The sequence below is a fragment of the Cannabis sativa genome, chromosome 2 (assembly GCF_029168945.1).
Source record: "Cannabis sativa cultivar Pink pepper isolate KNU-18-1 chromosome 2, ASM2916894v1, whole genome shotgun sequence".
In the NCBI taxonomy this organism is placed as follows: domain Eukaryota; kingdom Viridiplantae; phylum Streptophyta; class Magnoliopsida; order Rosales; family Cannabaceae; genus Cannabis; species Cannabis sativa.
In genome coordinates this window covers 60,983,334-61,004,874 of record NC_083602.1, presented here as the reverse complement: position 1 = coordinate 61,004,874, position 21,541 = coordinate 60,983,334, and the positions used below count along the sequence as shown (strand labels likewise).

Here is a 21,541-nt window from a genome sequence, read left to right as displayed (position 1 = left end):
AGTTTCTTCTCGTTCCATATGACATAGTCACTCTCTTGTTTAATTTATCTTGACTATGTATTCTCCACCAATATTCTTTATTTCACATTTTTCCATTAATTGTTGTTCTAAAGTTATAAAACTTGATTATTTGATATAAAAATAATGTGTTATGGTGGACACTTTATTTTTTTTTTATTATCAATATAATAAAAGCAATTATATATCTCTTTTGGAAATTTGGTTGAAAATTATTAATTTTCAATGATTGTTTTATCACCAAATTTCACATGTTGAAGAAAATATTATATTTTTGGTTGACTATATGTGTAATTACTTGCCCAAAGGTAGTATTTACATATATTAGTTCACATTCCATGAAGTGAGTTAATATTAAATGTATATATTTTAATTATTTGCCCAAAGGTAATAATTTAAATATATAAATTTATTATTATTTTTTGCTTGAATTAATACATATTTTTAAGAAATTTATTTGCCCAAAGGTAATAAAATTCTTAAATGATATGTATTTTTTCTTTGTTGTTAACTTCATGAAGGTAAATCATGTGTGTGTTATATTCTCACCCCAAAGGGGAGTTTATAATGACCAGTTGATTCTACAATATTTTCTATACATTGCTCATATTGCTTATTCAAGTTTTAATTTTTGAATTTTTCAGTCTCCTTTTCTGTGAACAACAATAATGCTTCCATCCATATTTTGAATGCTTCCAACTACAAGACATGGAAACGAGATGTGGAATTTACTTTAGGCATAATGGATATGGACTTGTGCCTACGAGAAGAAAAACCTGCTGAACTTACTGACTCCAGTACAGCTGCCGAGAGAACTCATCATGCACAATGGGAAAAGTCAAGTCGTCTCAGTCTTCTTACTATGAAAAGATCCATTCCTGAACATCTATTGAGTGGTTTGCCAGACACTACAAATGCCAAAGAGTTTTTCAATGCTGTAGAAAAATTATACGACACTGGAGAAAACGCTGAAGCTGGACATCTTATGGATGAAATGACAACCATTAAGTATGATGAATTAAAAGGAGTGCGAGATTTTATTCTGAAATTGGTGAATGTTCAGTCCAAGTTGAAAGATCATAATATTCCTCTTCCTGACTCTTTCATTATTCATCGAGCTCTTCATGCTCTTCCTGCCTCTTTCAGCCTAATCAAGACAGCCTACAACACTTACAATCAAACATGGACTATCAGCGACCTAATTTCTCAGTGTGTAGCTGAAGAAAGCAAGCTTAAAAGGGAGAAGAATGAATCTGCTAACTATGTTTCTCACCTCAAGCCCAACAAAGGAAAAGGAAAATTCAAGAATAAAAATGATGGTGCTACAAAACAGAATGGTAATGGTAAGGAGCATAAGAATAAACAGAAGAATAACAACGGAAAGTCCAAATACTCTAATGTGAAGTGTTACTTTTGTGAAAAATTGGGGCATCGGAGAACAGACTGTCACAAATTTAAGACTTGGTTAGAAAAGAAGCAAGCACAATCAGGTAATCCATTGGCATGTGTTTGTTTTGAATCTAATCTAGTTGATGTTCCTATTGATTCTTGGTGGTTAGACAGTGGTGCTATCTTGTTCATGTTTCTGCTTCCTTACAGGGGCTAAGGGATCTCAGGAAGCCAAGTGAGAGGGAGTCCAAGCTTAAAGTGGGCAATGATGTTGGAGTTGACGTTATCTATGTTGGAACATTTATTCTTGAATTACAGTCTCGTGATAAGATTATTCTGAACAATACTTTTTATGTTCCTACTTTTAAAAGGAATTTAGTTTCGCTTCCGCTTTTGGTTAAACAAGGATATTCTTTTCATTTTGCAAATGATAATGTTGACATTATGCTTGACTCTCGAATTATTGGAAATTGCTTTTATTCTGATGGTCTTTACAAGTTGTCATTGGCTCCTTTAGATTCCTCTTTTAATGTTGTGAATACTGTGGGTAAAAGACCTCATATTAAGGAAACATCCTTATTGTTATGGCACAAAAGATTGGGTCATATTTCCAGAGAAAGGGTTGATCGTTTAATTAAATCTGAAATACTTCCTCCTCTTGATGCTTCTGATTGGGATACTTGTGTTGATTGTACTCGTGGAAAATTGACTAAAACAAGAAAGAAGACTGCAAACCGCAGTCAATCTTTATTGGAAATTATCCACACAGACATCAGTGGTCCTTATTCCACCACGTTGTGCAGAAACAAGTATTTTATCACTTTTATCGATGATTTTTCTCGTTATGGATTCACCTATTTAATTAAAGAAAAATCTGACGCCCTTGATAAACTCAAAATTTTTCGAAATGAGGTTGAGAAACAATTAGGAAGAGTCATCAAAGTTGTTCATTCTGATCGTGGAGGAGAATATTATGGTCGTTATACAGAATCGGGACAACACATGGGGCTTTTTGCAGAGTACTTACAAGAAAATGGTATAGTTGCTCAATACACTATGCCTGGTTCACCTGAGCAAAATGGCGTTGCTGAAAGGAGAAATCGCACTCTCATGGATATGGTTAGAAGTATGATGAGTAGAACAAATCTTCTAGAGTTTTTATGGGGTGAAGCACTTATGACTGCAACTTATATTTTAAATCGTGTTCCCGTAACTGTTCCCAAGACCCCTTTTGAGTTATGGACTGGGGCGGAAGCCTAGTCTTAATCATCTTCGAGTATGGGGTTGTCCAGCTGAAGTAAAGATTTATGATCCTAATTTGAAAAAGTTAGATCCGAGAACAAATCGCTGTTATTTCATTGGTTATCCAATGCGCTCAAAAGGCTATCGCTTTTACTGTCCCACTCGTGGTACGCGAATTGTTGAATCTCAGACTGCTAAATTTCTGGAATTTGATGTTGCTGAGAAAATTCCTTCAACATCTCTTGAAATGGGGGAGTCCTCTAAAGGAATTTGTATTCCTATGTCATTTTCAAGAGATGATAATAGTAGTCTCCATCCTACTCCAGTTGGTAATGCTCCCATTGTTGATGAATATATTGCTCCCGATATCGAAGATGATGAAGGTCCTATTATTGATGAAGGGCCTATTAATGATGAAGCTCCTATTGTTAATGAGAATCTTGTTATTGAAGAAATTCCAGTTGTGGAAGATGTTATTCAAAACAATGATCAACAAAGAGAAGTTATTCCAGAAGTACCTCCTCTAAGAAGATCTCAGAGACAAAAGAAGTCAACAAAGTGTCATGATAATTTTGTTTATCTTGGAGAAGGAGAATATGATATTGATCATTTTGTGGATCCTGTCACTTTTAGTGAAGCACTTAATAGTCCACAATCTTCAAAATGGTTAGCAGCTACGGATGATGAGATCGACTCCATGAAGAAAAATGGTGTATGGGAGCTAGTTTTATTACCTGATGGTTTTAAACCAATAGGTTGTAAGTGGATTTTAAAGGCTAAAAGGGATAAAAAGGGATGATTGAAAGGTTTAAAGCGCGTTTAGTGGCTAAAGGCTTTACTCAAAGAGAAGGTATTGATTACACTGAAACTTTCTCACCTGTTTCCACTAAAGATTCATTCAGAATTATTATGGCCTTAGTTGCGCATTTTGATTTAGAGTTGCATCAAATGGATGTTAAAACTGCTTTTCTGAATGGAGAATTGAATGAGGAAGTCTATATGTCTCAACCTGAAGGCTACAAGGAGAATGGAAAAGAACACTTGGTTTGCAAGTTGAAACGATCCATTTATGGTCTCAAACAGGCATCTCGCCAGTGGTACTTGAAGTTTGACTGTGTTGTGACATCGTTTGGTTTCGTAGAGAACAAGTTTGATCGGTTGTATTTATATGAAGATCGGTGGGAGTCGTTATATTTTTCTTGTTCTTTACGTAGATGACATTTTACTTGCCAGCAGTGATTTGTCACTACTAAATGAGACCAAAAATTTTCTGTCTTCCAATTTTGATATGAAAGATCTTGGAGAGGCATCCTATGTTTTGGGGATTGAGATCCATCGTGACAGGAATCGAAAAGTTCTTGGCTTATCTCAAGAAGCTTACATTAATCGTGTGCTCAAAAGGTTCAACATGGATTTGTGTAAAGCTGGTTCTGTTCCTAGTCTGAAAGGGGACAAGTTCACTAAGCAGCAATGTCCTAAGAACGACTTGGAAAGAGGAGCAATGAAGAACATCCCTTATGCAAGTGTAGTAGGGAGTTTGATGTATGCTCAGGTTTGCACTCGACCTGACATAGCTTTCGTAGTCAATGTTCTTGGGAGATATTTATCTGATCCTGGCCTTGATCATTGGGTTGCAGCCAAGAAAGTTTTGAGATATTTGCAAAGAACGAAGAGTTTTATGCTTGTGTATAAGCATGTTGACAATCTTCGAGTTGTTGGTTATTCAGATTCAGATTTTGGTGGTTGTGTAGATGATTTAAAGTCAACTTCGGCTATATTTTCACCTTGGCAAGTGTGCTGCTATTTCTTGGAAGAGTGTCAAATGTACTTTGATCACGTCATCTACTATGTATGCTGAGTTTGTTGCATGTTATGGGGCATCTTTGCAAGCTTTGTGGCTGAAGAATTTTATTTCGGAGATACGAGTGGTTGATTCTATTTCCACACCTATGCTAATCTATTGTGATAATAATGCTGCTGTTTTCTTTTCAAAGAATAACAAGATTAGTAGTGCTTCTAAACATATGGAAATAAAGTATCTCACTGTCAGAGACTTGGTCAAGAAAGGAGACATTGTTGTTGAAAATTGCAAGACCGAGTCGATGTTAGCTGATCCTCTAACCAAAGGGTTAAGTGCCGTGCTGTTTAATAAACATGTTGTTAATATGGGCATTTTAGAATCTTTTGATCTTTTGGGTTAGTGGGAGTTTTGTTTTCTGTTTGTTTTTAGAAATTATTATTTATAATTTTCTGAATAAAGTTATGAACTACATTTTATGTTTCAATATTTTTTATTATTGAATGGATATGTTTTCAATTATGTTTTGTTATATTCTCGAGAATGATTGAATTGAAAGCATGTGGTTCATATTGTTGTGATCATTGTCTTTTAAATTTATTTGCTTATTGACAATGATATGTTGTTGGCTTAATTATTTAAGCAAGTTTAGTGACACTTACTTATTTATTAAGTGGTGTATGTTTAATTTCACTGGCTTATTTATTAAGCATCACGGTATCAGTGAAATTGAGGACTGATAAGGATATTATGTTATTTTATATTGATCACATGTTGAACATAATTCCTTACCACACTACTAGACTTATTGACCATGTCGATTTAATACTTTGGTATTTGTAATTATGAATGTCTTTTGTTGAGCTAAAAACAATATGACTGTCATAGTTCATTATCAAAGGTTAAATTGGACCGGTATGTTGAGATGCTATCAGAGAACTATCAGTTTTTAAAGTGGCCACAAATGTTTTCCTGTTGTTCAACCCATGAGTCGTTTTCAAACAAAATTATTTTGATATATAATATATATGTATTAAAATCAATGTAGCCCAAGTGGGAGAATGTTAGACTTTTATTTGGGCTTACATTAAATTTTATTGGTTTTATTAAAACTTGGGTTGATTGGATAGTTCTTTGCTGTGTTAGCCCATGTTGTTGGTGATCAATTGTTAATGGGCTTAGCATCTGTGAGTAAAGTCTAGGTGAAGCAGAAGTGTGGGCTTTTCTAGTTGACTGAAGCCTTTGATGAGCAGGCCCAGCCCAACTAGGGTTTTGTAGCTAAGTCCCCTCCCTAACTCTATAAATACATATTGTCTCATCACAATTGTATACTTTTGATAATCAGAGAAAATAAACTGCTTCTGATTTAGAGATCTAGGGAGGAAGACTTAGTTGATAGTATTGCACTATCAAATTGGAGTAACTGCTGTGGATCAATCAGAGATAATTGCTATGGATCAATCAGGTACACATACCTAATTATTATATCTTATTATTGTGTTCTATGTTATATACAAATAGATCTTGGGTTAATTGTTAATTTATCTGACATAATATAGTATACATATATATATATTAGTAATCTATATTTTTATTATTATTATTTTTTGTATATATGTTTTGGTGAATGGTATATGTATTTTTTGTTATACGGTATATAATTTTTTTAAATAATATTTAAATTTTATTTTCTATTGTACTTTTGTTGACATGATATATAATTTTATTAGCATCCTATATATTTTTATTTTTATCTGTTGTTATTATTATATATATATTTCTATTGTAAGGTATATATTTTATGTTATATGGTATATAAGTTTTATTGTATAGCATATCATTTTATATTAGATAATGCATGTTTAGTTTTTATTTTAGTATACATAATTGTGATATATAATTTTGTTAATATGATATATATAATTTTTCTTAATAATATTATATTATTTTGTTTTATTTTTATTGTAGGTATATACGTTTTCTTGTATCGTATATAGTTTTTGTTGTCTATAATATATCATTTATTTAATATGATATTTATTTTCTATTTTATTATATATAAATTTTTTAGTATGTATTCATATTTTAATGGTGGTATATATAATTTTGTTAGCATGATATATATATATATATATATTTATGAGTATTAATTTAGTATTGTTATAATTTCTCTGTGGTATATAATTTTATTACTACGGTATATTAATTTTCAGTACTACGATATATCTAATACTGCTGTATATATTTAAATGATCTAATATATTTATTTATTTTTATTATAATATAATAATATGCAATACTAAAAATTTATATCTTAATTTTATAATTATATATATTTTTTTTAAAAAAAATATGTGATAAATGTATTTTTATAATTTTTATTAGCTAATTTATTAGATTTGATTATTTTCTTAATTTTTTTAAAAAGTGGACATTTACCAACTTAATTTTCAAATTTAGGATCATTTTGCATCTCAACCCTATTTTTTTTAGTAATAAACTTTCTTATTAAAAAATCATTTTTATTTTAGTAATTTTCTATAACAAAAATATCAAACACTTTATTAAGAAATAAATATAAAATTTATATAATAAAAATTATATATAAATACCAACAAAAATATTAACTAATAAACAACATTTATTCAAATACAATTATACGCAATTAAACTGAAAATGGTTTCTTTTTCAATTATTTAAAATTAATAATAATAATAATAATAATAATAATAATAATAATAATAATAACAACAACAACAACAATAATAATAAACTAAAACTCGCATACTAATCAAAATATAGTTAAAAGCATATTCTACTAAATACATCTTTATAATTTACTTTTCTTAGAGAAAAAAATCTAAGTAATTTTCTCTAATTATGAACTGAAAAAGAGTGAAATAACATATTTTCTTTTTAGTCTTTTATTTTCTCTGATTTTTTTTTTCTAATTAATAATAATCAAAAAATGATGTAACAATCCTAATAATAGCAATATTATCAATATTTGGTGACTCTTAATTTTTTTGAGATACATAGACTAAAGAGGAAAACAAATACGAGAATGTCATTGATGATTGACGCTGTAGTCATTTAGATTTGACGATTTGATGTAGGAAAAGGAGAAAGAAAGAAAGTGTCTCTATTAGTCTATTGGATTCCACTAATATAGTGCGGTCAAATCATTAATTCCTATAATATTACCATATATATATACATATCAAGATTTGATTGTTGAAATCCAATCCAATTATCCTCTTTATTGTCCATCATCCACCATTGGAGGAAGAGGTTTCTCCACCTTTATGGCAATGACTGTTGTCTAAATCCAACGATAAAGAAAGAAGCACCCATTTGATCGAAGGCTCAGCTCTGATCACCGAATCCCAAGCAACGTGTTCTCGGTGGAAATGGGTTCTCGATTTCAATATCTGTTCTTGTAGGGGGATAAATGTCCAAAGGTGGTGTTGGGCGGAAAAGAATATGTGTGAATGTTTGTACAATTATAAAAAGGTTTAATAATATGACAAAAGTTTTTGATGAAGAATAATATGACAAAAGTTGTGACCCTCCAACACAAATTCCCACTATTTTATTATTATTTTTATTAATAAATATTTATACAAAAGCATACATGTTTTGTCTTTTCCTTTCTTTTGGGTTTACAATTACATCAACATTAATGTTCTCATCCTTCACCATTGCTTTTCTCTGACTCCATAGGTACGCTCTTTCATTTCTTTTCCTAATTGACTTCTTTTCTTCAGAATCCATTTACGATTGTTCAAAATTTCCTGGTCTCGATTTTCTCTAATTTATCATGGGTAAAACTAATTGTGTAGATGATTTTTCGGGCTTGAGTTTGATTCTGTCATATGTTTGGGTTTTAGAATGTTTTGTATTGTAGTGCCTATTGTACCTGAATTTGCTCCAGTGTATTACCAACTTAGATTCTTGGGGGTTGCTTTTGTCATGTATTTTATTTTCACTCTGGTTGAATTAGGATTGGTTGATATGATTGGATAATCATGTGCTTTTGGTTTTAGAGGTCAACCTTTCATAACTTAATGTATAGGTGAGACAATATGAGAAAAATGTACAATTGGGAGTGGATTAAAGTTTGGAGATGATTGCTAGTGAGTTAGGATAAGTTTGGATTGAGATTACTAACTACTCAGGTGGGTTTAGTTTATTTTGTTATGGTGTCAACTCTGCTTTCTTTTGTTTCAGTTGAACTATAAATATGGAAGCAGAGGAGGAAGTTTCTATTTTAAGTGCAGATGATCCCCGACAGGAAATTGAGCTGACAATAGCCTCTGAAAAGATCAATCTTCTTCCTACACCAGCTCAGCTCTCTTGCACCTGTGTTTGTGCCTTCTCCAAACAAGAGCATAAGAGCTTGGATTCAGAAGAAAGAACAAAATCAGCAACTAAACTTTGTGGACTCATATTATTCTATCTGTTAGTTATGATAGTAGAGATTGTTGGAGGTTTGAAAGCCAATAGCCTAGCAGTAATTACAGATGCAGGCCACTTGCTCACTGATATAGTTGGATTCTCCATTTCTCTATTCTCAGTTTGGGCTTCAGGTTGGAAACCAACACCGCAGCAGTCATTTGGTTATCACCGTCTCGAAATTCTTGGTGCTCTTGTCTCTGTGCAGCTCATATGGTTGATCTCAGGTTTCTTAATATATGAAGCTGTTAGCAGGATTCTCCACAAAATTAACAGTGTCAATGGAATTCTCATGTTCGGCGTAGCAGCATTTGGATTCGTGGTTAATTTTGTTATGGTCATTTGGCTTGGTGGTCACCACCACAATCATAGTCATCATTCATGTCCTCACTCTCACCATGATCATGAGCACTCTCATGAAAAGGAGGAAATATGTGCTAGTACAGCAGAGAAGACCAAAACAATGAACATAAATGTTCAAGGTGCTTACTTGCATGTCATGGTTGATATGATTCAGTCTGTTGGGGTGATGATTGCTGGTGCCATAATTTGGGCTAAACCAGATTGGTTAGTGGTAGACTTGATCTGCACATTCATTTTCTCTATTATTTCTCTAAGCACTACCATATCCATGCTCAGAAATATTTATGGGATATTGATGGAAACAACACCGAGCGAAATCAACATCACTAGACTTGAAAATGATCTCAAGAACATCAAAGGAGTTCAGGATGTTCATGACTTGCATGTTTGGGCGCTGACAGTAGGGAAAATAGTGCTTTCTTGCCATGTTATAGTCGATCCTGCAGTAAACTCTAGTCTATTGATATACAAGATAAAGGATCACTGTGAAAAAGCATACAGAATACACCATGTGACAATACAGATCGAGTAGTAAATTGCAGACAATTTTTTGTATGGTATTTCTTCAATATCGTTCTTGAGTTTTTCTATAAAGAAAATTCATTTTTGGGACATGTGAGTTTTATTTATCCTATTTAGTCAAGTTTTGAACACATCTAGACCTCAGCTGTAACAAAAATACCTCACAAATTGTCCAAAATAAAACAAGTCAAGATCAGCTCACACTAGTAATGATATTTGAGCCAAACATAACACAAAAGTAAGTTCTCCTTTTACACTAATATTAAAATTTGTATAATGTTTGTGTGTATTATAGTCACTTAACTAGTAGAATAGTACTGTGAAGACTTTGAAACTAAAATTCTCAAAAGTTGCTAAAAGGTTTGAAAGCTTAATAATAATAATAATACAAACAATGAAATAACTGTAAGTCTTTCTGAACCTAAAGGTCACTATGCCTAGTCTGTCATTCTTGATGATGATTGGAGTTCTGGGGTTGAATCGGTTGAATCATTTCTTTTCTGTAATCATTGAAGAGATCAACTCCTAAAAAAACATTAAGCAAGTTCATTCGACCATCCCAAACAGAGCTAGTGGCAGTTCCACACCCTTTTCAAACTTAGGAGCATCCCAAATAAGCTTGGTTGTGATGAGAACATGAGTAGCACACCTAGCTGTAATGTAAGTAACCCAATTCAGAAGCCATTCTATCCTTACAAACATGCTCCTCTTGGTAAGTCCGGGGGCCATCCGGCGACGGACTTTCTTGACGTGCAAGAAGATTGAATGCAACTCACAGATGAGTGTGAGAATAAGATAGTTGATCGTGACATTTCGATACAATGCAAGAGTAAAGCAAATGAGGAGTATCAGATGATGCACCAGAATCCAACCCTCATTATATAATCGGTATTTCAGCATATCTAATTGGTCATACGTAAAGTAACCTCATGAGAATAACTGAGAGTGATCAAACATGAACACTCTTCCACTCGAAGAACCCCTTGTTATTAACCATTGATTCATCAAAATGAAAATCACTGAAGAGGAAATAATAGTTGAGTGGAGGAGAGAAACTGAGGTGTTAACAAAAAGAGGATCACGAGAGGGAGAGGCAAAATAGTGGATGACCCAGTTGGCCAATTGGAAGAAGAAGCACCCAACAACGACGCAGATTAGCTCGGACCGCTTATTGAATACGATTTCAAACAAAATTGAGACCAACCATAGTATCAAACTAGCCATGAAAAATACCCTTGTGATTCTCCCATCTTGGCCTGTAGTTCTACCCATCACTATCTTTTTCTCTCTCTCTCTCTTTCTATATATATATATATATTATGACAGATATAGATGGTGGAGGTGACAATGGAGTGGAAGCTAGAAAAAATGGTGTTGGAATTTCAAGTTTCAGCTCCAGACATTTTAAAGATTTGGAAGATCGTCGAGTTTCAGGCACACATTTTTAAGTCTTAAAAGATTAGTTTTTTTTTTTTTTTTTTTTTTGGGGGGGGGGGGGGGGTTTATACCAAAATCAACCTTGTGTTTGTTTTCACCAATTACCAGTTTGAACCTTAGACTTTTATAAAGTAATTTTTGAACCTTGTTTTCAAATACAAATTAGGACCTTATAACCAATTTGTATCAAAATATATATTAATATGAACTAAATAATCCTTTACTTTTTTAATAGTTTCTCTTAAGAATATTGGCTGTAAAACCATCTAAATTTTATATTTTTTAACAATTAACTACATAAATCGATTTTTTTTTATTATCAAACTCACATTCTATTTTCTTATTTACACTCATATCTAAAAATCTCTGTTAAATGCCACAATGGATTGACCATGTGTACACAGTGTACACGTGGCACATTTTTATGAATCCGCATAATATTAAAATTAGTTTACAACATAAAAATAATTTAAAAATTATAAAAATAAAAAAAATATTTTTTATTTATTTTTTTCTTTTTTCACTCACACTCTCTCTCTCTCTTCATCTTTCTACCTCTTTCTACCTCTTTATCTTCTCCATAGAACCTAACTGTCACCATTGCAACATCTTCTCCGTGAAACCCCGCACCAGTCCCTTAGTTCTGACGGAGAAGGGATGGAAGACTTCTCAACAGTACGGAAAACTTCACGACAACATCAGAGGTGGCTTCTTGGCAGCAGGATTGTAACGATGGAAGCTTATCGACGACGGGGAGAACTTTCTAAACCAAATCTGAAGGCAGAAGACGAAGATGAGGAAGAAGAAGCTCTTTTGGGCCGAGTCGAAGGAGCCATTATCTCATCTGATCAAAAGATAAACGAATGATGGAGCTTCGCAACAAGGGTGGTCTTCTCATCATTAGTGTATGTTTTATTTTGATACATTTAATTAATAGGTTTTTTTTTTACTTATGTTTGGTCTTGATTTAATCTGTCATTTGTGGTGGTAGTGGTGGTGACAGGTGAAGGTAGTGGTGATGATGGTACATATTAATAATAGAAGAAGGAGCAGAAAAAAGAAAGAAAGAAAGAAAGTTGGGGATTTAGGGTTTTCATAAAAAGAAGAAAAAAAAAGTAAAAGTAAAAAAATACTTTCGTTTTTTCAAATTTTTAAATATTTAAAATTATTTTTTTGTTAATATTATGTGTACCACTAAAAATGTGTTACGTGTATATTTGTATACACGTAGGAAATCCACTGTGACACTTAATAGAGACTTTTAGATGGAATTGTAAAGAGCAAAACAGAATGTTAGTTTGGTAGGTTTTTCCATGAAAAAAATCAGTTTATGTGGTTAATTATTAAAAAATATAAAGTGTTGACGTCAGATTTGGCCAACCAACAGTGCAGTCGTATTTATTACTTATGTTTACCACGTGTTACACAATAAGAACATAAAAATAAATAAGACACGAGATTCTATAGAGGATCGACTTCCTTAGTTAGTGGGTAATGACCTACTCCTTTTTTAGTTGTATTGATACTGTTGCCCCTGATTCTGTCCAATATACGTGGACCAACCAGACAGGGACACGTGGACCAAAAGCTCTTAACGTTTGAATTAATTGCTAAGTCTTTATGAAAAAAGGCAGCATCCGGGACCGGCCTCCCGGAGAAGGCATACGAAGTCCCCTATACTCCCGGAGGTCTAAGTGGCATCAAAGCATCTCCGCGAGGTGTCAGGCTTCCCCTGAGCAGTCATCTCGCATTTAATGCCGCATGGGAGGAAACGTGTTGGGAATGCCACACGCAATAAAGTCTGACGACACGACCCCCCATCTGCACCTACGAGGCTATGACCACTTAAGTCTATTGACGGCTACATTGTGAAGAGTCCCATCAGTCAAAAGGCAATAAGGACATTCCACATAAAATCCCTACAGCACCTAGGGATTTGACCATGCATTACCCATATTATATTCATTGGGAACACCCAACTTTATTGATAGTTACAGAAATACATGTACTATAATTCTGGGAATCACCCCACCAAAAACACTATAAATACCCCCTCAAAGCTCATTAATGGGGTCAAGTAATTTGGGTTGCATAAGTGCAAGAAGAGTAAATACTCACCAAGAACATTCTCTGTATTAAATACACTCATAAATACACAGACTCGTGGACTAAGACTCATTAACGCCCCAACCACGTAAAAATCCTTCTCTTAATTTCTTACAGCTCTTTAATCTTCTATTATTTTATTGGTTGCCGAAAACCTCGGTCAACATTTTGGTGCTTTCATTGAGAGCTGAAGAAAGCTTCTGCAAACACACCACATATTATAACAATGGTGGAGACTCGAAGCACTCGTCAACCTCGCCCTCTAGAAGATGCTCAAGACCCGAATGAGGAAGATGTAGCCTCAAGAGCAGCTGAGGGCTCCGAGGAAGAAGAAGGAGTTCCTGATGATGATTACGAGGGAAACCTCGACGAGTACGCCTACGATGACGGTAGCTACTCAGAGCTGGTGCTCCTAAGATAAAAGGCTGTCGATCATGAAGCTGAGATCGCAACCCAAAAAGCACAAAACCAAAAGATGAAAGAGGTAATGCTGGCCATGCAAAAAGCCATGGAGGCGGCTGGCATCCACGTGCATCCCAAGGCTATGTCCGCCGGACTTGGCAAGGAACCAGAGGAATCCTCGCCAAGTATCCAACGGCAAAAGTCTAGGGAACCTAGCCCTATAAGGTATCCCGCTGAAGGGAACCAAAAGAAAAACCCTACTTCTACCCCTGGGAGAAAGAAAAAGGTGCAGGATCCGCGAAAGGTCAGCTCAGATTTCCCGAAATGGAAAGGTCCGCAGAGGCGAAAACTCCAAAAAGGGAGTCTTGGCCATCATGACCGAGAGGACCGAAAGAGCGTTTCCGTGTACCAGGAGCTCGGAGGTAGAGAGAGAAGAGGACAGAAATGTCCTCCTGTCAATTTGAGGAATCAAATCAATGGGAATCAAGGTGACCTCCGGGATCACCTTGACCAAAAGAAATACGGACCCGCGGTCTACACGGGAACGATAAATGAAGGAATCATGGCGGAACTCGCCATACTCTAAAAAGATATCGCCCGAGTCTCCCGGAGACAGAAAGGCGACGACTCAGTTTCAGACTGTGAGGACCGGGAGCCGTGTGCTAAGCACATCTTGGAAGCAGAGCTCCCCAAGAACTTTAAAATGCCTGAAATGGCAGCTTATACCGGGAACTCTGATCCAAGCGACCACCTGTCGCGGTTCAACCGTGTCATGACGGTCATGAGAGTCAGCAATGACGCCAAATGTCTGTGCTTCCCACTTACTCTAAGTGGGTCCGCGGAGGAATGGTTCAAGAAACTAGAACCAGGATCCGTGGGCTGTTGGAACAAATTGTAGACCAACTTCCGGAGACAGTTTGTCGCCGCAAGAAAGGTCAACCTGGAGGTCAGTGCCTTGACTAATATCAAGCAGCTGCCTACAGAGACCCTAAAGAACTATATAAAGAGGTTCCGAGAGGAAGCCTCGAAGACCAAGAAAATTGATGACGGACAACAGCTTTCCCTTCTCCAGGCAGGTATCCGTACAGGGACTCCATTGTGGAACGAACTACAACAGGAAGGAGCTGCAAACCTTCAAGACTTCCAGAAACGAGTCCAAAAATACATCAACCTTGAAGAGGCCCAAATAGTGGCCTATGGAGGATACTATCCCACCGGGATAGCAAGGTATATGCCCGGAGCCCAGTAGTCGGGTATTGTCTCGACCGCGGCTCCACCAATGAGCGGCATACAATTCTCTGCTACCCCCGGATACGGTCAGGGCCAGGCCTTGGCCCCCGCATCGTCCCATTTTGGAAATCCCTCAGGGATAAATGGACAAGCTCCCTCGCACTTTGCTCCAACCGCTAGCCTGGCGGGTCCTTCCCAGGGCTCGAGGAGTAAACGATCCTCCAAAGGCAGCACCCGGACGGAGGAGAAGCGACAAAAGAGGGGATACACTCCCCAATACACTCAGTACACGGAGTTGACGGACTCCCAAGAGCGTGTGTACTTTGCTACTAGGCAAAATACGCACTACCGGACGCCACCTCCTCTGTACAAAGATAGCACCCGGAGGGACCCCAACAAGAGATGCGAGTACCACAACGACATTGGGCATAGTACCAATGAATGTAAAAATCTCAAAGATGAGATCGAAAACCTAATCCGATTGGGGAACCTCTATGAATGGATCAAGAATCGACTGCCTCACCTCAATCCGGGTCAGGCGACAGGGGCTTTGCCACAAGGAGCACCAACGGGTGCAGTAGGAGTACTGGCTCCAGTTGCTCCCACCGGAGATGCCCAGCATATCCCCGGTCTGCCACCCCGACCCAATGGGAGAGTGGCCATGATCTTAGGAGGGCCCCATATTGGAGGAACTACCCACAAAGAACTGAAGCGGTATGCGGGGGCCGTGAAACACAGTAAGGTTTGGGAGGTTACTCAACTCCCAGCTCAAAGGCCCAAGCTGATGGATCAACCCATCACATTCACGGAAGAAGACGCCAAGACGGTGTGTTTTCCCCACCATGACCCGTTGGTCATTGAGACCCCCATCGCCAATAAAGTAGTGGCCAGGGTCTTGATCGACAACGGAAGCTCTGTGAATCTACTTTTCAAGGAGGCCTTCACTGCAATAGGCCTGACGGACCGAGACCTCTCACCCAGTGGTTCCCAACTCACGGGGTTTAACGGAACGACACTTATCCCAATGGGGAAAGTAAAACTTCCCGTCACCTTGTGCCCGGATACCCCCCAAAGCACGTTCAAGTACTACACTTTCGTGGTGGTAGACTTCCCGACCGCTTACAACGCGATCCTCGGCCGACCGGCCCTGGTCGATTTCGGCGCAGTCACATCTATACGACACTTGTGCTTAAAGTTCCCAACCCAGGAAGCTGGAATAGGGACGGTGAGAGGAAATCAGGGGGAGGCGAGGCAATGTTACAACGTTGTAACCCACCTGCCCGTACTGATGGTCCGGGAAACCATTGAGCCAGAAGTGGCTGAAGATGATGAGTTGGATCCCCGAGTGGGGTCCGAAAAAATTGTAGAACCGATGGAGGATGTCGAGGAGGTATCAGTGTGCGACCTCGACTTCACCAAGGTACTCCGGCTAGGAAAGAGCCTAGACCCGGAGGAAAAAGAAAAAATAATAAAAACACTGAAAGGTGCCGTCGACATTTTTGCATGGCGCCAAGAGGACATGACTGGCATAAGTCCCCATGTCATCACTCACGTCCTCAACGTCAACCCGGACATGCCGCCAGTCCAGCAAAAGCGACGCCCCCTCGATTCAGTAAAGGTCGAGGCCTTAGAGAAAGAGGTGGACAAGCTTTTAACAAATGGCATGATCCGCGACGTATACTACCCGGAATGGCTAGCCAATCCGGTCCTGGTGCCAAAGCCTAACGGAACTTGGCGAGTTTGTATAGACTTCACCGATCTAAACAAAGCTTGTCCGAAGGACTATTTTCCTCTGCCTAGGATCGATCAGATGGTAGACACCACTTCCGGATTCAAACTACTATCCTTCATGGACGCCTACGCCAGGTACAACCAAATAAAGATGCACACGGCGGACCAAGAGTGCACTAGCTTCAGGATCGATAAGGGGGTATACTGCTACCTGGTCATGCCTTTCGGACTGAAGAACGCTGGTGCGACCTACCAAAGGATGGTCAACCGGATGTTCAAAGGCCTCTTGGGACGAAACATGGAGGTGTACGTGGAGGACATGCTCGTCAAGTCTAAAGCATGCAATAACCATGCGGACGACTTAGAAGAGTGTTTTGAGGTAGTCCAGAGATACGGAATGAAGCTCAACCCAAGGAAATGTTCCTTAAGGGTCAAATCAGGAAAGTTCCTGGGCTTCATCCTCAGCCAGAGGGGGATTGAGGCAAACCCAGAAAAAATTCAAGCTCTCCTGAGCATGCCATCCCCCAAGAAGCATAAAGACGTGCAGAGCCTAACCGGAAAGGTTGCTGCCCTGAGCCGTTTTATCTCCCGATCTACAGACAAGTGCATTCCCTTCTTCAACATATTGAAGAAGTGCCAAAAGTTTGAATGGTCGGACGAGTGCGAGGAGGCATTCAAAAAGTTGAAAGAACACATGGCCCAGCCTCTAATCCTGTCAAAACCCGTTCTTGGAGAGGACCTGTTCCTATATCTGGCCGTCTCCGGGCACGCGGTCACTGCTGCCCTAGTCCGGGAAGAAGAGAAAACTCAACATCCCGTGTACTACGTCAGCAAGCGCATGATAGGGGCAGAGGCGAGGTACCCCATCATCGAAAAATTGGTTTTCTGCCTCCTAATGGCCTCAAGAAAATTAAGGTTGTACTTCCAAGCACACCCAATCAAGGTACTGACCAATCACCCGCTCCGGCAAGTCCTACAAAAGCCAGAAGCGTCCGGAAGGCTTCTCAAATGGGCAATGGAGTTAAGTCAATTTGACTTACACTACATACCCCACATCTCCATAAAAGGGCAAGCCTTAGCGGACTTCATCACCGAATGTAATGAAACCGAGGCAACCGCGAATGCGCCGATACCATCGGTCCCCACATGGAGAGTATTTGTGGACGGAGCCTCTAATGAAAACGGATCCGGAGCGGGGGTTGCGATGATATCCCCGACCGGAATTCGACTCCAGGCAACCCTACGGTTCGACTTCTCAGCTTCAAACAACGAAGCCGAATATGAAGCCTTGATAGCAGGACTGAGATTAGCAAAGGCCGTGGGGGCCAAAAGAGTAAAAGTCTACAGCGACTCCCAACTGGTGGTAAACCAGATATTGGGAGAATATCAAACACGCGGCGAACGAATGGCCGCATATGTAACAATAGTCCGGGAACTGCTCCACGAGTTCACGGACTACAAAGTAGAAAGAATCCCCCGGGAAAAGAACGCTCACGCGGACTGTCTGGCTAAGTTAGCTTCAGATAGTGAAATCGAAGGACTAGGGCTAGTACTCGTGGAACGCTTGGCAGAGCCAAACATCAAAATAAAAGAGGCCATAATAACGGTTGGGCAAGAACCCAACTGGGTGGTCCCCATCATAGAATACATAACAAAAGGTGAGTTGCCCCAAGAAAGGGCACTGTCTAGAAAGATCCAGTACCAGGCTCATCGTTATGTAATGATGGATAAAATTCTCTACCGAAGAGGACTCAGCATGCCTTATTTAAGGTATGTATCAGACTCTAAAGCAAGACAAATTTCCTATTCCATTTAATTCCATTTTTCTGAGAGCATCAATGTTCGCTAGGCCAACTTTAATTTCCATGAAATCTCTCATTTGTTTTGTATGTTGAGTCTTTGTGTAAAAATTTGTTGTTGTGTTTTATTTTGTTTATTTGTGTTGTCATTGCTCGAGGACGAGCAAGATTCTAAGTTTGGGGTGTTGATAACTCTAAGATTTAGAGTTATTTTCATATCTTTAAGCTTGAATTTAATGTGAATTGTGGAGCAATTAGTGTCTAACCTATGTAATTGTGTTTAGTTTGTTGTGTCTTTGTAATAAATGGAAGTGTGTGTTAGTAAGTGTTAAATAGACTTATGTTATTGTTTTTATGTGTTTTAAACAGAAAAAAATACAAGAATAGGTATTTGGAAGTATTTGGGACAAGGAGAAAAAGGAGCAGAAAAATACTTATTGCTGACTGGCATTGCTATAGCAATCATCGCGTAGCAATTTGTCAGCCCAGTAAGTTTATTTTGGCAGATAGTCCAGCTGGCTTTAATGAAGAAAGAAAGGAGCTGAGGTGGCGGAATTTGGCTATTGACTGAACAAACATGTGGAAAATGAAGGACAAGTGGGTGATGATTGGGATTTCCAATTAGGGTAAACTTTGGTACCCTAATTGGGGAGCAAAAAAGAAAAGAAGAGGATATTAGAGGATGGTGGCTGCACTTTGAATGGGGGGTACGAAACTTACAGCAGCAAAAAGAAATTAAGTACAGAGAAAAAGAGTACAAAGAAAGAAGAAGAAGATTGAGAAGAAGGAGAAGAAGGCAACCTCAAAAGAAAGGATTTGAGCTCACTACTCATTTCTCTTGCTCTCCACTTCATTTTGTATCATTTTCTTCTCTCTAATTTTCTCTTTAACTCCATGAATAATTGATTTTCTGGTTTGTTGTTTTTAATTTCAGCTATGAACTAAACTCTTTGAGATTTGGGTGGTTATGAAGCCTTGTATGGACTAGTGTTTTGATGTTGCAATGATGAAGTAATCTTGTCTTAGTTCAATTAGTTGTGATGAAATGTTGAATGAATGTTAATTTTTGGCCATTTTTAACATTTATCAAGCTAGATCTTACTTGGAAAAGCAAGACCTAGTTGAACCCCTCTAATTGATGCATGATTTTTACCTTTTCTTTTAGGTATTAATTAGTAATGAAATAGGAATATTTTGCTACCATTCATAACTAAAGATTTGATGCTAAATTGGACTATTTGTGATCTAATCTGATGTAGGAATGCATTGTTGAGATTATGAATAGTATATTGCAAGTTTTGGAAAAAGCTTGCTGGTTTTTTTTGAAATTTGTTAACTCTGCCAGGATTGCTGAGTCATTGCTGGGTCATTGCTGTATCAACTGGGACATACAGGTGGAAATTAATCACCCAAGTCTATATTCCAAATCTGAAATTACCACCACTTTAATCACTTTTAGTTTCTTATTTTTAGTTTATTTAGCTAAAAAAATTAGTTCTCAAGTTTAGAATCAAGGCTACAAATTTTTCTCATGAATTAATGTGTGACTTTATTTTATTTTTATTTGAAATTCTTGGAATTGCTCTGAGTTAATTTAGCATTATTTAGTAAAAAGTCCCTGTGGAGACGAACTTTGATTACTTATCATTATATTACTTGTTTGTGATTGTGTACACTTGCGCAATTATAAAGCAATATAATTTTCACAACAAGTTTTTGGCGCCGTTGCCGGGGACTTTAAGTTCTAAATTTTGTTTTATCAACTAATTGACATTCTAAGAATTTTTGTGCTTTTAATCTTGCTGGTTTGTCTTTGAAATCTCAGGTATCTATAGTGTATGAACCAACAAGAGGACTTTGAACTTGCTCCTATTGACCCCGAGATTGAACGTACATTCCAACGAAGAAGAAGGGTTCAAAAGGCTAAGGGCCGAGACATCATGGCTGAAAATTTTGATGATGATGGGATTGCTCAACAAATTGTTAATCCCATCATATTGGCAGATGATCGAGCAAGGGCTATAAGGGAGTATGCAACACCCATGTTTAATGAGCTCAATCCAGGCATTGTGAGGCCTGAAATACAAGCACCGCAGTTTGAGCTCAAGCCAGTGATGCTTCAAATGCTCCAAACTGTGGGGCAATTCAGCGGGATGCCAACTGAAGATCCTCACCTCCATCTCCGTTCATTTTTGGAGGTGAGTGATTCTTTCAAGATCCAAGGAGTGAGTGAAGAGGTGTTAAGGTTGAAGCTATTCCCATTCTCACTACGGGACCGAGCTAGATCATGGCTCAACACTTTGCCGCCTGATTCTGTGACCAGTTGGAATGACCTTGCTGAGAAGTTTCTGAGGAAATACTTTCCTCCTACTAGAAATGCAAAATTCAGAAGTGAGATCATGTCTTTTCAGCAACTTGAAGATGAGTCTACAAGTGATGCATGGGAGAGGTTTAAGGAACTTTTGCGAAAGTGTCCACATCATGGCATTCCACATTGTATTCAGATGGAGACTTTTTATAATGGCTTGAATGCAGCTTCTCGAATGGTGTTAGATGCATCGGCCAATGGTGCTATTTTGTCGAAGTCTTACAATGAAGCATTTGAGATTTTGGAGACCATTGCAAGTAACAACTACCAATGGTCCAACACAAGAGCTCCAACAAGTAGAAAAGTGGCGAGAGTCCTTGAGGTAGATGTAATAACGGCTTTGACAACTCAAATGGCTTCCATGACGAATGTTTTGAAGAATTTGAGTATTGGGAATGCTAAAAATATTCAACCAGCTGATGCCATTCAAAGTGATGATGTCTCATGTGTGTTTTGTGGAGAAGGGCATGCGTTTGAGAAGTGTCCATCCAATCCGGAGTCCGTGTGTTACATGGGAAATTAGAATTTTAATAGAAACAATGGAGCATTCTCAAACTCTTGCAATCAAGCATGGAAGAATCATCCTAATTTGTCTTGGGGGGGTCAAGGAGCAAGCTCAAGCACCGCACCAGCCCAAGGAAGACAAGCATATCCACCGGGTTTTTCTCAACAACCACGACA

The 21,541-nt window shown here is 37.8% G+C and overlaps 1 protein-coding gene, 1 non-coding gene and 1 pseudogene across 2 annotated transcripts; 1 reads left to right on the top strand and 2 right to left on the bottom strand.

Annotated features, from left to right (window-relative positions):
• The first annotated feature begins 7,561 nt into the window (after positions 1 to 7,561).
• LOC115718403 (metal tolerance protein B) lies at positions 7,562 to 9,879 on the top strand. Its single transcript, XM_030647174.2, has 2 exons — positions 7,562 to 8,170; positions 8,678 to 9,879. The coding sequence occupies exon 2, from the start codon at positions 8,691 to 8,693 to the stop codon at positions 9,795 to 9,797; it is 1,107 nt and encodes a 368-aa protein (XP_030503034.2). The 5' UTR covers positions 7,562 to 8,170; positions 8,678 to 8,690; the 3' UTR covers positions 9,798 to 9,879.
• A 353-nt stretch (positions 9,880 to 10,232) lies between these two features.
• On the bottom strand, positions 10,233 to 11,059 carry LOC115720340 (uncharacterized; annotated as a pseudogene).
• Positions 11,060 to 20,873: 9,814 nt separating this feature from the next.
• LOC133035211 (small nucleolar RNA R71) lies at positions 20,874 to 20,980 on the bottom strand. The gene has a single exon (XR_009686491.1). It is a non-coding gene; the product is annotated as a small nucleolar RNA R71 (small nucleolar RNA).
• Positions 20,981 to 21,541: the final 561 nt, after the last annotated feature.